Genomic DNA, 16,178 nt, shown 5'->3' with positions numbered 1-16,178 from the left:
TAGTGTCAGAGGATGGTTTTGTGTGGAAAAAGAGCTGAAGCCAAAACGAGTGTTCCTGTAATTTCTCATACCCTTGTAATAGAAAACCATCCAAATGTTTAGTTATGAGAAAAAATAAGTAATCTTCAGAGCTAATGAAATATTGTTGTTTTATTTAAGCCATAATACATTCTAATAACGATAATGTCATTCTCCATTTTTCCAATAAAGCATTTCACATGACACGGAGGAAAAAGTAGATTACATTTGTTGCTCTTCTATAAAGATTGTCGTCTAGAAGAAATATAATAGTTTCTAACACTACCGCTACTCTCCTTTTCTTTTGCAGTGTGCTGAACCGGACGCCAGTCCACCTGATTCATGAGATCATCCTGGTAGATGACTACAGTGAAGATGGTGAGTAGAATAGAAGAGCAGCTGTGAGCAGAGATAGAGCTGATTCCAGGAGGAAATGGATTGGAGATGGATGTGATGAGCTCTCTCATTCTGGCTCAGCTTCCGGGAAAAAAAGGATCAGTGATTGAAAAGATTTCCCCTGTCTCTGTCAATGTGTTTTTTACAATTCAATTCCAATTCCATGCACTGTGTGGGTGACGGTTTTGAGAACATTGCATCTCACCCTGCATGAAATGTTCCCTTTCAGCAAACGACTGCCTTCTACTCACCAAGTTGCCCAAAGTAAAGTGTCTTCGGAATGACAGGAGAGAAGGTAACCTAGTTAATGTGTGTGTGTGTGTTTGTGCGTGCCTTCCTGTATGTGTGTGTGTAGAGAGTATTTTATCCGTGCAGTATACAATTGTGTCCTCAACTTGAACACACACCTTAGAGCAACGTTAGAGCATCATCCATGTGATATTGTGAGGAGGATGTTTCCCCACTAGTATCCTGCAGTAGATGATTTCAGGTTAGACCACAGGGAAAAGCGAGACAAGAGAGCAGATTCAGGCATGTGTTGACTTGAGAGGGTTGGATCTTTTTGTGTCAGACAAACCGTGATCCCATCTAGACAACGTGGGAATTGTCTGTATAAATAAATTGATTTGATTATAGCAAGACATCAAAAGGTTGACTGGAATACAGTCTGAGCACAAATACATACATCTATGAGTCATGGTTTTCAGGAAACTTATTTATCATGGTTATTATGTTGATGCTTCCTGTTTCACGACTCCACAGAGGACTTTTCTATGATGCCATACAGCACTGTTGTAATAGACTACAGTTTATACAAAAATAAATGGAAAACTAAAAAGCAGCGTGTGCTGATTGCTAGTTAAAACCCCTCTACGCTATCTGTCTGTGCTTCAGCACGTTATACAGTCTGAAGTGAAATATGGTGGTCCTCTGTAGCTCAGCTGGTAGAGCACGGCGCTTGTAACGCCAAGGTAGTGGGTTCGATCCCCGGGACCACCCATACAAATGTATGCACGCATGACTGTAAGTCGCTTTGGATAAAAGCGTCTGCTAAATGGCATATTATTTTATTATTATTTTAAATATACAGTGGGGGAAAAAAGTATTTAGTCAGCCACCAATTGTGCAAGTTCTCCCACTTAAAAAGATGAGAGAGGCCTGTAATTTTCATCATAGGTACACGTCAACTATGACAGACAAAATTAGAAAAACAAATCCAGAAAATCACATTGTAGGATTTTTAATGAATTTATTTGCAAATTATGGTGGAAAATAAGTATTTGGTCAATAACAAAAGTTTCTCAATACTTTGTTATATACCCTTTGTTGGCAATGACACAGGTCAAATGTTTTCTGTATGTCTTCACAAGGTTTTCACACACTGTTGCTGGTATTTTGGCCCATTCCTCCATGCAGATCTCCTCTAGAGCAGTGATGTTTTGGGGCTGTCGCTGGGCAACACGGACTTTCAACTCCCTCCAAAGATTTTCTATGGGGTTGAGATCTGGAGACTGGCTAGGCCACTCCAGGACCTTTCTTACGAAGCCACTCCTTCGTTGCCCGGGTGGTGTGTTTGGGATCATTGTCATGCTGAAAGACCCAGCCACGTTTCATCTTCAATGCCCTTGCTGATGGAAGGAGGTTTTCACTCAAAATCTCACGATACATGGCCCCATTAATGATTTCCTTTACACGGATAAGTCGTCCTGGTCCCTTTGCAGAAAAACAGCCCCAAAGCATGATGTTTCCACCCCCATGCTTCACAGTAGGTATGATGTTCTTTGGATGCAACTCAGCATTCTTTGTCCTCCAAACACGACGAGTTGAGTTTTTACCAAAAAGTTATATTTTGGTTTCATCTGACCATATGACATTCTCCCAATCCTCTTCTGGATCATCCAAATGCACTCTAGCAAACTTCAGACGGGCCTGGACATGTACTGGCTTAAGCAGGGGGACACGTCTGGCACTGCAGGATTTGAGTCCCTGGCGGCGTAGTGTGTTACTGATGGTAGGCTTTGTTACTTTGGTCCCAGCTCTCTGCAGGTCATTCACTAGGTCCCCCCGTGTGGTTCTGGGATTTTTGCTTACCGTTCTTGTGATCATTTTGACCCCACGGGGTGAGATCTTGCGTGGAGCCCCAGATCGAGGGAGATTATCAGTGGTCTTGTATGTCTTCCATTTCCTAACAATTGCTCCCACAGTTGATTTCTTCAAACCAAGCTGCTTACCTATTGCAGATTCAGTCTTCCCAGCCTGGTGCAGGTCTACAATTTTGTTTCTGGTGTCCTTTGACAGTTCTTTGGTCTTGGCCATAGTGGAGTTTGGAGTGTGACTGTTTGAGGTTGTGGACAGGTGTATTTTATACTGATAACAAGTTCAAACAGGTGCCATTAATACAGGTAACGAGTGGAGGACAGAGGAGCCTCTTAAAGAAGAAGTTACAGGTCTGTGAGAGCCAGAAATCTTGCTTGTTTGTAGGTGACCAAATACTTATTTTCCACCATAATTTGCAAATAAATTCATTAAAAATCCTACAATGTGATTTTCTGGAGAAAAAAATTCTCAATTTGTCTGTCATAGTTGACGTGTACCTATGATGAAAATTACAGGCCTCTCTCATCTTTTTAAGTGGGAGAACTTGCACAATTGGTGGCTGACTAAATACTTTTTTCCCCCACTGTATGGTTGAAATGCTGAGATGTGAACTCAGACAGTAACGAGATGCAGATTGCTGTGCGTGGATAGAGGTGCACTAGCCCCAGCTCTCACAGCCGTTTGAAGTTCCTCTGATCAGAGGGTTCAGCAGAGAGGTAATGGAGATGAACCCCATCTCACCTCACAGGCTGACAATCTTACCTCCAAAAACCTCCAAAAGCAGCCAGTTTCACCTAATAACACCAAGGAATATGGATACTATTTTACAGCATCCACCTCACTTACTGTATAGTACAAGAAGATAGGGTGCAGTTTTGATAATTGTTGAAGCCTTCAGTATCTTGAAGTATTTCATTGTAGGCTAGTGCAATAGACTGTTGTAGCTCATTGTTCATTGCCAAACATTTTCTTGTACTTTTATGTATATTCCCTAGGTGTATGTTTTATGATTAACTACTCATGGTGTGATCGTGATAACATACAGAAACTCAAGTCCTTTTGTTCACCCGACCTAGAATACCTCACAATCAAATGCCGACCGTATTACCTCCCAAGAGAATTCTCTTCGGTTCTAGTCACAGCCGTGTATATTCCCCCTCAAGCCGATACCACGGCGGCCCTCAAAGAACTACACTGGACTTTATGCAAACTGGAAACCATATATCCTGAGGCCGCATTTATTGTAGATGGGGATTTTAACAAAGCAAATTTGAGGAAAACGCTACCAAAATTCTACGAACACATTGACTGTAGCACTCGCACTGAGAAAACATTGGACCACTGCTACTCAGCTTTTTGAAATGCCTACAAGGCCCTCCCCCGCCCTCCCTTCTGTAGCGGGTGATTTGGACGGAGTCAGGTGCAGGAGGGTAAATCACAGAATAAATGGTTTATTCGGCAAATACAGCAGTACACAGCAATGCGTAAAACACTACAGTGCAGTATAACGGCGCACTGGAGAAAACAAAGCGGTCAAGGAGGCAGCTTCGGAGGAAGTCGTGACACCTTCGGCAAATCTGATCACGACACCATTTTGCTCCTCCCTTCCTATAGGCAGAAACTCAAACAGGAAGTACCCGTGCTAAGGACTATTCAATGCTGGTCTGACCAATCGGAATCCATGCTTCAAGATTGTTTTCCTCACGCTGACTGGGATATGTTCTGGGTAGCCTCTGAGAATAACATCGACAAATACACGGATACGGTGACTGAGTTCATCAGGAAGTGTATAGGAGATGTTGTATCCACTGTGACTATTACAACCTACCCAAACCAGAAACCGTGGATAGATGGCAGCATTCGCGTAAAACTGAAAGTGCGAACCACCTCATTTAACTATGGCAAGGTGACTGGGAATATGGCAGAATACAAACAGCGTAGTTATTCCCTCCGTAAGGGACAAAGTGGAGTTGCAATTCAACGGCTCAGACACGAGACCTATGTGGCAGGGTCTACAGATAATCACGGACTACAAAGGGAAAACTAGCCACGTCGCAGACACCGACGTCTTGCTTCTGGATAAGCTAAACACCTTCTTCGCCTGCTTTGAGGATAACACAGTGCGACCGACATGGCACGCTACCAAGGACTGGGGCTCTCCTTCTCTGTGGCCGATGTGAGTAAGACATTTAAGCGTCTTAACCCACGCGAGGCTGCCGGCCCAGACAGCATCCCTGGCCGTGTCCTCAGAGCATGCACAGACCAGCTGGCTGGAGTGTTTACGGACATATTCAATCTCTCCCTATCCCAGTCTGCTGTCCCCACTTTCTTCAAGGTGTCCACCATTGTTCCTGTACCCAATTAAGCAAAGGTAACTGAACTAAATGACTATCGCCCCGTAGCACTCACTTCTGTCATCATGAAGTGCTTTGAGAGGCTAGTTAAGGATCATATCACCTCTACCTTACCTGACACCCTAGACCCATTTCAATTTGCTTACCGCCCCAATAGATCCACAGATGATGCAATCGCCATCGCACTGCACACTGCCCTATCCCATCTGGACAAGAGGATTAACTATGTAAGAATGCTGTTCATTGACTATAGCTCAGCATTCAACACCATAGTACCCTCCAAGCTCATCATTAAGCTTGAGGCCCTGGGTCTGAACCCCGCCCTGTGCAACTGGGTCCTAACTGGGTCCAATGGGCGGCAGGTAGCTTAGTGGGTAAGAGCGTTGTGCCAGTAACCGAAAGGTCGCTGGTTCTAATCCCCGAGCCGACTAGGTGAAAAACCTGTCGATGTGCCCTTGAGCAAGGCACTTAACCCTAATTGCTCCTGTAAGTCGCTCTGGATAAGAGCGTCTGCTAAATGACCAATATTTTTATTTTATATTTAATTTAGGTGCGTGAAGTGCGTGAATTTGACAATTTTCCTGTCCTGCTAAGCATTCAAAATGTAACAAGTACTTTTGGGTGTCAGGGAAAATGTATGGAATAAAAAGTACATTATTTTCTTTAGGAATGTAGTAAAGTTAAGTAAAAGTTTAAAAATATGAATAGTAAAGTACAGATACCCCCCAAAACGACTTATTTAGTACTTTAAAGTGTTTTTACCACTGGGTACTGGTACTCCTTGTATATAGCCTCGTTATTGTTTTTGTGGGCCAGCTGCAGCTTTTCTAGGTCCTTCTTTGCAACACTTGATCATATCACCGGGCAATAGTCAAGATTAGATCTGACAGCCACATGCATTACCAGATTCAGCTGAGGTCTAGAACTTAGGGAATGATTTGTACTAAATTCAATGCTTTTAGTTTTAGATATGTTCAGGACTAGTTTATTACTAGCCATCCAATCCAAAACTGACTGCAACTCTTTGTTTAGGGTTGCAGTGATTTCACTAGCTGTGGTTGCTGACGTAAGTGAGGAGTAACCACAGCTGGATTGGTGAGGAGGGTGGAGGGGGTGTGGGGATGGATGGAAGGGTGAGAAGGGTGCGGACGAGGAGGATGAGATGCTGAGGGGGGCGAGATGTGGAGGGAGTTCTGGTTTTTATATACAACAGTGTTACAGTTTAATGTAACCCATTTGGACGGGGCCTCTGTCATGCTGTGATTGCTCAGCAGGTTGGCCGTTGTAATGACTGTAATGACGGATAGTCCTCCGGACCGTTTTACACGTGAGGATTTTAAGAGCGCTGCAATCACAGGTCTGGGACTGATAGGCTTTTACAGGCCAGTTATAAACATGCCAGTCAGTCTTATGCACTCAGCAGTCAGATCTGACTATTAACGATTGAGCACATTTTAATGGAATGGGATGAAGATTTGAAATCGATAGCCTTGAAATAGCTGTTCTTGTGTATGTCGTAGTGGTGAGACAGGTGTATGAGGCATTGTGTGTAATTAGATTCCTGCTCTGCTAATGAAAAGCAGAGACTTCTAATCTTAAGACAACAAATTCCAAGATTCCATCTACAAAAATAAGAAATTACACTCTGACAATACCTAATCAAGTGTAAAAATCATTACAACCACAATTAGATTGTAACAAATGGTATCGTTAGGCTGTCCTCTGTTAATTCCAGGAGCTGGAGGTTTCATTACCCAGCCTCAGTGTTCCACTACAGTGTTGATGAACTTGTGTGTGTATAGGGGCCCGGGTGTAGTTAACAGTCCCCAGGGCCTCGACTCACAAAGCTAAATTGTAAATGGTTTAAGGCATTTCGACTTGATTGTCTTTTTAATGCTACAAACAGCAGAAGCTGTCATGCCATGTCGCCTCTGTCAGGCTTTGGTAGTAAATTCTCTCTCTCTCTCTCTCTCTCTCTCTCTCTCTCTCTCTCTCGCTCTCGCTCTCGCTCTCGCTCTCGCTCTCGCTCTCGCTCTCGCTCTCGCTCTCGCTCTCGCTCTCGCTCTCGCTCTCGCTCTCGCTCTCGCTCTCGCTCTCTCTCTGGCAGCTACACAGTCAACCTTCACCTAAAAACTGTTGAGGGGGGAGGGTGAGCTCACCCATCCAGAAAATAAAGCATTATTGAGGATGAAATGGGATTTTTAATTGGCTGGACTTGCAGCACAGTGTGAAACTTACAGCGTCCTACAATTTCATACAATGACGTTCCGTCCTATGTCAGGGACTATTGATTTTGCTCTTTAGCCGGAAAGAATGTCCTTCGATCATTGAGACCTCTTAACAGTGTGATGTCCCCATTTATACCATAATGTCTAAGGGCCGTAATTGCGTTGTTGCCCCATAAACAGACGCAAATGGCCTTTTTAAGACCTTCCTTGTCTCCACGCATGAGGTGGACAATAAAGGGACTTGTGAAGTCATTGATTTTTTCAGAATATTTCTGAGTATATTTCAACAACATCATCTAGAGATCAGATAATATTTAATGGTGTTTGGGTTTAGACACAGTGGTTGGGTTTAGATACATACAGACACACACACACACACACAGCAGTAGTTAGAGATGAGAATGACCTTTGACCCCTCTGTCTCTGATCTCTCTCTTTCTCCAGGTCTGATTCGCTCCAGGGTGCGTGGGGCGGATGCAGCGAAGGCCAGGGTCCTGACCTTTCTGGACAGTCACTGTGAGGTCAACAAGGACTGGCTGCCCCCACTGCTCCAGAGGATCAAGGAGGTACGGTATCAGTACAGGCACTGACACCTCCTACATCTACGGTATCAGTACAGGCACTGACACCTCCTACATCTACGGTATCAGTACAGGCACTGACACCTCCTACATCTACGGTATCAGTACAGGCACTGACACCTCCTACATCTACGGTATCAGTACAGGCACTGACACCTCCTACATCTACGGTATCAGTACAGGCACTGACACCTCCTACATCTACGGTATCAGTACAGGCACTGACACCCCCTACATCTACGGTATCAGTACTGGCACTGACACCTCCTACATCTACAGTATCAGTACAGGCACTGACACCTCCTACACCTACAGTATCAGTACAGGCACTGACACCTCCTACATCTACGGTATCAGTACTGGCACTGACACCTCCTACATCTACAGTATCAGTACAGGCACTGACACCTCCTACATCTACAGTATCAGTACAGGCACTGACACCTCCTACATCTACGGTATCAGTACTGGCACTGACACCTCCTACATCTACAGTATCAGTACAGGCACTGACACCTCCTACATCTACAGTATCAGTACAGGCACTGACACCTCCTACATCTACAGTATCAGTACAGGCACTGACACCACCTACATCTACGGTATCAGTACAGGCACTGACACCTCCTACATCTACGGTATCAGTACTGTACAGTACAGGCAGTGGCACACACCTCCAACATCTACTCTACACCTTCTGATAGATCTTGCAGAATAGAAAGAAAATCCACCCCAACTTCAGAGAAAATAAGTACCACCCTAAAATGCAGGTTGATGTTTATTGTCATGAGTCTTGTCATGGAGGCAGAACTAAGCAATTTCCCCTTAGATAGGCCATCTGCAAAGTCAAAATTGGCTATATTGTAAAAATTCAGTTAGGCATTAGGGTTACTTTGTGACTGTGCCAGTTAGTGACCACTCTGCAGAACTGCCTCCATAACAAGATTCATGATGAAAAATGCTAACCTGCCCCTCAAATGAACTCCGATGCGTATTTCTTCTTTCAACATATTTCTATCAGGAGACTTAACTGTCATTTTTTTTGTGAACTTCAATCAAAAGAACCCCCCACCCTAATCTCAGACTCCTACACATACTCTCTCTTTTTGACATATGTCTATATCTCCAGGAATGAATGAAAAACTCCCTCCTAGGTTGTGTGTGACTGTAGCATTGTGAACTGTCTCAGGGACCACCACCACCACTCCAGCAGCTCTCAGATCTCTTAGTGCGGCATGACTGGGGAGAAAATGGCAGTTTACCTTCTGCTGTTCCTCTGATTGCCCCTAATCTGGAATAAGTGCTGCACTCCCTCAATTTACACCAACAGCACTCTTCCTCTCCCCCAGGCTAAGACAGAGGGTTGACACGGTTTCTCCCCCCCCCTTCCCCCCTCTCTCTCAAAGCTCTTATGTGGACATGCTGCTCTCTAAACACTGATAGTGGTCTATGAAGCTATAGTAACTAGCTAATGCTGGGGGGCTTACATGTTATATTCAATTATATACTAACCTTAATGCATGTCTGATTTCAAAGTGCTGTCTTCATCTTAATTCCCTGGTGCGGTTGCCGATGTCTGGCGTTCAGTTCTCAACAACGTGCCAACATTATTTTGGATTTGGCCCTGCGAGGCATAACATCATGTTTTGTAATATATGTGCTAATACAGGAAGCTCTTGTCTACAAACAATCAATATATAAAAATAAACATAATTGATTTTGTTCTGAGGGAGTCATCCATCACTGTCCACATATATACATATCTATTTCTAAATGTATTACTTATTGATTTATGTAAATGCAGGCACAAAGACGCATGTATAATATTCATGACACACCACGCCGCTGTAAAGGGACATTCCTCTCAGAGCCGCATAAAGGGATTGAAAACTCAGTAGTCTACCCAAGCAGTCTTGTGAAGCATGGGTGCTGGTCAAGGCAAATCACCTTGACTAAACACCATGGCAGAGAGTGAGAGAGAAAATAAAAGAGGGAGAGGAGGGGAATAGAGGGATGAGAGAAAGTAAATGTCTGAAGAAGAGCAGATGAGCGTGTGTGAGAAATGAGCTGAACGGGATGCTGAAGGCGAGGAGGCAAATCAAATGTCAGATAATGTGGTCAGACTGCCCAGGATACTGCCCAGGATGCTGCCTGTCACTGTGTGTGTGTGTGTGTGTGTGTGTGTGTGTGTGTGTGTGTGTGTGTGTGTGTCAGCTCCTAAAGATGACTCTGTCATGGGCTTTGACTGAGACTTAGTGTGTGTGTCTGTGAGTTCTGACTGGTGTGTGCATGGCATGCACGGGTGTGTGTGTGAAGACTATTTGGAGACATGACTTTCACACACAGCGCCTGTTAACCTCCTCGTCACTCTGTGTGATCTGATCAGACACTGATCGATGTACCTTCCTTTAGCTGGAAGGAGGAAAAACAAGACAATGACCCCAAGCCACTATCACGTCTTTCAAGTGACCCTAACAGTAATGAATCAGCACATCTCACCAGATGTATCACATGTCCTAAAGGTGGACATTTTCCCTGGTTATTTCCTTGACTTCAGGACTACTAGGCTACTGATGTATCAGCATTAACTGAAACATCATCCAAACTGCTGGGTGACCTATTGTATGAACATAATGTATGTTTAATCAGTGCCCTGCAGCACATCAATGCCTCCCATTACTCCCATAGCTTTTTCATTAACTTCAGCTTCTGAACTGTAAATAATGAATTGTGCCATTGGCTCTTACTGTAAGTTTGGAACATGGTCTCTGACTCCCGTCTCGCTCTCTCGTCTCACCAGGACCCGACCTGTGTGGTGAGCCCAGTGATCGACATCATCAACATGGATACCTTCGCCTACGTAGCAGCCTCCTCTGACCTCCGTGGAGGTATGGAGCTACAGGGACTTGACCTCCCCATCCTCATCGCTATCTCCACACCTATGTCCCTCCCTCTCTCTATCCATCTCTGTATCTGTCCAGCCCTCTTTCCAACCCTCCCTTTCTCCATCCCTATTTTCATCCCTTATCCCTGACCCCACCCCTCCCTTCTTTTCCATTCCCTCCCCCAGCTGGCTAGTAGAGGCTACACACACACACACACACACACACACACACACACAGCCAGATGAACAGCTCCAATCAGTGTTCCCAGAGATCTGGATAGGACAGTAAATGGGGATAATAGTCCTAGGCCTTCTCAGATTGGACGTTTTAATTATTGATGTAGCCATCACTCATAACATGAAAAAGATGTGGTGTCAATAGAGCCGTATTGATCCACTGAGACCCGGCCCTGCCTGCCTGCAGACTGCTGCGCTAGCACTCCTGGGTCTGCCTGCCAAATCAGACCCTCTCTCTCTCTCCCCTGCACACACACACATACTGAGACACATAAACACACTAAGACGTGCACACACACACATGCACATACATGTTCACGTACACACACTTTAATAATGTTTACATATCTTGCACTACTCATCTCATATGTATATACTGTATTATATTCTATAATATTCTACTGTATCTTAGTCCATGCCGCTCTGTCATTGCTTGTCCATATATGTATATATTCTTAAATTCCATTCCTTGGTAGATTTGTGTGTAGAGGGTATATGTTGTGAAATTGTTAGATATTACTTGTTAGATATTACTGCACTGTTGTAGCTAGAAGCAAAAGCATTTCACTACACCCGCAATAACATCTGCTAAACACGTGTATGTGACAAATAACATTTGATTTGATTTGACAGACACACATCCACATACTTTATTCATAGAGCAGATATGCATTGGTTCTCTCATGCATACAGTATATTTGAAGACATCAAGGGCACTGCGTCTGTCTCAGGACAGGATGGGATGGGCTATTTAAAAGCTCTTGTGTAAAGCCTGATGAAGGTCATTCCCAAGGTTCAGCCCAGATCAGCTATTAGCCAATGGGCTGGGGCCCATAATTAATCATTAGAGTAATTAAATAGGAGACGTTAGCAGGAATGGTGGCTGTAATTATTGACAGTGTTCTGCCAGAGATTAATAAAGCGTGTGATGAAGGAAGAGGCTGCTGCAGCGTTTTTATAATTGACCCCGCCTTTATAGTTCATAGTCCACCCTCCTTCTCACCCCCCTCCTCATCATCCTTTTTTTGTTAGTTGTTTGGTCCCCTTCTCTCTGACCTGCAATGCTCTCCTCCTGACCCTCCCCTCCCTCCCTCCATCTCTCCCTCACCCTCCCTCCCTCTCTCCCTCACCCTCCCTCCCTCTCTCCCTCACCCTCCCCCTCTCCCTCACCCTCCCTCTCTCCCACATTCCCAGTTTGTGTTGTGATTATCTCTCTCTCTCTCTGCTGCAGGCTTCGACTGGAGTCTACATTTCAAGTGGGAGCAGTTGTCTGCTGAGCAGAAAGCCAGGAGAGCTGACCCCACCGAACCCATTAAGTAAGTGAAGGGAGGCATAAAGACGGATATTATGGGATGGTCTGGCCTGGCTGCAGAAGAGAAGAGAGGAGAGGGACCGAGGGAGGGATAGAGGAGGGGAGGAGGGGGTGCCTGTCTGACTGCCCATCCCTCCATCCGCAAGTCCAGTGGCTGGCAGTGGAGTGGAGGAACAGTGGAATGAAGTCTCTTCCTGTGGCCTTACACTGCACTGTGATCTAAACAGTCCATCAGGGAGGAGCGAGGGAGAGGCGGACTAAGCAGCAGCAGCTGGAAGAGGCAGTTAAACCATTGATCTCTGCAGAGATAGCAGCAGCACGGCTAATGAGGATGCAGCCCAGAGGAGATCAGAGAGGGGACCGGACCACAGCCAGTTAAAGCACCTTTGCATTATTTCAGCCAAAAAGAGTTGATCATCTTTAATCCTCTTGGCCCCAGATGGCTCTGAATCCAGGGCAGATCATTTTAGTGCTCGGCTAGAATGATTGATCTCTCTTACACATCTCTCTCTCTCCCTTTCACTCTCTCTCTATCTATCTCTGTTCATTTCCGGTCATAATTATTATCCAGGTACAGAGATAGACAACATTTATATTCAAAACACTAGCACACATTTCCAGGAAGGAACATATTTTCTAAGAAAATACTTGATACTGTTGTCAAAATTCATACAGGGTAGTAACGTTATGAGTTGGGATTATGGTTCATTGTTTAGCTAGCTAGCTAGCTACAATGAGGGAAAAAAGTATTTGATCCCCTGCTGATTTTGTACGTTTGCCCACTGACAAAGAAAGGATCAGTCTATAATTTTAATGGTAGGTTTATTTGAACAGTAAGAAACAGAATAACAACAAATAAATCCAGAAAAACGCATGTCAAAAACGTAATAAATTGATTTGCATTTTAATGAGGGAAATAAGTATTTGACCCCCTCTCAATCAGAAAGATTTCTGGCTATCAGGTGTCTTTTATACAGGTAACGAGCTGAGATTAGGAGCACACTCTTAAAGAGACTGCTCCTAATCTCAGCTTGTTACCTGTATAAAAGACACCTGTCCACAGAAGCAATAAATCAATCAGATTCCAAACTCTCCACCATGGCCAAGACCAAAGAGCTCTCCAAAGATGTCAGGGACAAGATTGTAGACCTACACAAGGCTGGAATGGGCTACAAGACCATCGCCAAGCAGCTTGGTGAGAAGGTGACAACAGTTGGTGCGATTATTCGCAACTGGAAGAAACACAAAAGAACTGTCAATCTCCCTTGGCCTGGGGCTCAATGCAAGATCTCACCTCGTGGAGTTGCAATGATCATGAGAACGGTGAGGAATCAGCCCAGAACTACACGAGAGGATCTTGTCAATGATCTCAAGGCAGCTGGGACCATAGTCACCAAGAAAACAATTGGTAACACACTACGCCGTGAAGGACTGAAATCCTGCAGCGCCCGCAAGGTCCCCCTGCTCAAGAAAGCACATATACAGGGCCGTCTGAAGTTTGCCAATGAACATCTGAATGATGAATGATTCAGAGGAGAACTGGGTGAAAGTGTTGTAGTCAGATGAGACCGAAATGGAGCTCTTTGGCATCAACTCAACTCGCCGTGTTTGGAGGAGGAGGAATGCTACCTATGACCCCAAGAACACCATCCACACCGTCAAACATGGAGGTGGAAACATTATGCTTTGGGGGTGTTTTTCTGCTAAGGGGACAGGACAACTTCACCGCATCAAAGAGACGATGGACGGGGCCATGTACCGTCAAATCTTGGGTGAAAACATCCTTCCCTCAGCCAGGGCATTGAAAATGGGTCGTGGATGGGTATTCCAGTATGACAGTGACCCAAAACACACGGTCAAGGCAACAAAGGAGTGGCTCAAGAAGAAGCACATTAAGGTCCTGGAGTGGCCTAGCCAGTCTCCAGACCTTAATCCCATAGAAAATCTGTGGAGGGAGCTGAAGGTTCGAGTTGCCAAATGTCAGCCTCGAAACCTTAATGACTTGGAGAAGATCTGCAAAGAGGAGTGGGACAAAATCCCTCCTGAGATGTGTGCAAACCTGGTGGCCAACTACAAGAAACGTCTGACCTCTGTGATTGCCAACAAGGGTTTTGCCACCAAGTACTAAGTCATGTTTTGCAGAGGGGTCAAATACTTATTTCCCTCATTAAAATGCAAATCAATTTATAACATTTTTGACATTCATTTTTCTGGATTTTTTTGTTGTTATTCTGTCTCTCACTGTTCAAATAAACCTACCATTAACATTATAGACTGATCATTTCTTTGTCAGTTAGCAAATGTACAAAATCAGCAGGGGATCAAATACTTTTTTCCCTCACTGTACATGTCTAAACGAAATACTCCACTATGCAAGTAACCATTTCACTGTACTGTTTACACCTTCTGTATACTGTGCATGTGACAAATAAACTTAGATTTTATTTGATATAGTGTGTGTTTACCAGAGACGGTAATGTGAAGAACAACATGACCTGCACCAAAGTCAAATTAGGATATAACATTAGGCCAACGAGACAGTGTCCAAGTTCTAAAATTCTCCAATAGATTGCCCTGCTTTTTAGTCACACTCATAACCGTAAGCTATTTTCTGTAATTAGCTCGCCATTAACTTATAAATAATTATCTTGTTGTGAGTTTATTTTCCTGTAATAATGAATACAAATTAGCTAAAATTAAGACGTCAGCTACAGTGGGGAGAACAAGTATTTGATACACTGCCGATCTTGCAGGTTTTCCTACTTACAAAGCATGTAGAGGTCTGTAATTTGTATCATAGGTACACTTCAACTGTGAGAGACAAAAATCCAGAAAATCACATTGTATGATTTTTAAGTAATTAATTTGCATGTTATTGCATGACATAAGTATTTGATACATCAGAAAAGCAGAACTTAATATTTGGTACAGAAACCTTTGTTTGCAATTACAGAGATCATACGTTTCCTGTAGGTCTTGACCAGGTTTGCACACACTGCAGCAGGGATTTTGGCCCACTCCTCCAAACAGACCTTCTCCAGATCCTTCAGGTTTCGGGGCTGTCACTGGGCAATACGGACTTTCAGCTCCCTCCAAAGATTTTCTATTGGATTCAGGTCTGGAGACTGGCTAGGCCACTCCAGGACCTTGAGATGCTTCTTACGGAGCCACTCCTTAGTTGCCCTGGCTGTGTGTTTCGGGTCGTTGTCATGCTGGAAGACCCAGCCACGACCCATTTCAATGCTATTACTGAGGGAAGGAGGTTGTTGGCCAAGATCTCGCGATACATGGCCCCATTCATCCTCCCCTCAATACGGTGCAGTCGTCCTGTCCCCTTTGCAGAAAAGCATCCCCAAAGAATGATGTTTCCACCTCCATGCTTCATGGTTGGGATGGTGTTCTTGGGGTTGTACTCATCCTTCTTCTTCCTCCAAACACGGCGAGTGGAGTTTAGACCAAAAAGCTCTATTTTTGTCTCATCAGACCACATTACCTTCTCCCATTCCTCCTCTGGATCATCCAGATGGTCATTGGCAAACTTCAGGATTTTGGTCATTGGCGCTGCAGGATTTTAATCCATGATGGCGTAGTGTGTTACTAATGGTTTTCTTTGAGACTGTGGTCCCAGCACTCTTCAGGTCATTGACCAGGTCCTGCCGTGTAGTTCTGGGCTGATCCCTCACCTTCCTGATGATTATTGATGCCCCACGAGGTGAGATCTTGCATGGAGCCCCAGACCGAGGGTGATTGACCGTCATCTAGAACTTCTTCCATTTTCTAATAATTGCGCCAACAGTTGTTGCCTTCTCACCAAGCTGCTTGCCTATTGTCCTGTAGCCCATCCCAGCCTTGTGCAGGTCTACAATTTTATCCCTGATGTCCTTACACAGCTCTCTGGTCTTGGCCATTGTGGAGAGGTTGGAGTCTGTTTGATTGAGTGTGTGGACAGGTGTCTTTTATACAGGTAATGAGTTCAAACAGGTGCAGTTAATACAGGTAATGAGTGGATAACAGGAGGGCTTCTTAAAGAAAAACTAACAGGGCTGTGAGAGCCGGAATTTTTACTGGTTG

General features: G+C 44.4%; 1 protein-coding gene across 1 annotated transcript in view; it reads left to right on the top strand.

Moving 5' to 3' along the window:
• The window catches only part of galnt14 (UDP-N-acetyl-alpha-D-galactosamine:polypeptide N-acetylgalactosaminyltransferase 14 (GalNAc-T14)), a 116,926-nt gene that overhangs the window by 78,828 nt on the left and 21,920 nt on the right, over nucleotides 1-16,178 (top strand). Inside the window, exons 4-8 of the mRNA XM_084151303.1 lie at nucleotides 329-396; nucleotides 644-709; nucleotides 7,538-7,659; nucleotides 10,475-10,562; nucleotides 12,027-12,111. Coding sequence (XP_084007429.1) covers nucleotides 329-396; nucleotides 644-709; nucleotides 7,538-7,659; nucleotides 10,475-10,562; nucleotides 12,027-12,111 — 429 coding nt within the window. The remainder of the gene's footprint in view (nucleotides 1-328; nucleotides 397-643; nucleotides 710-7,537; nucleotides 7,660-10,474; nucleotides 10,563-12,026; nucleotides 12,112-16,178) is intronic.

Source organism: Coregonus lavaretus (assembly GCF_964263955.1).
Source record: "Coregonus lavaretus genome assembly, chromosome: 33".
Taxonomy (NCBI): Eukaryota; Metazoa; Chordata; class Actinopteri; order Salmoniformes; family Salmonidae; genus Coregonus; species Coregonus lavaretus.
This window is presented reverse-complemented; position numbering and strand designations above follow the sequence as displayed.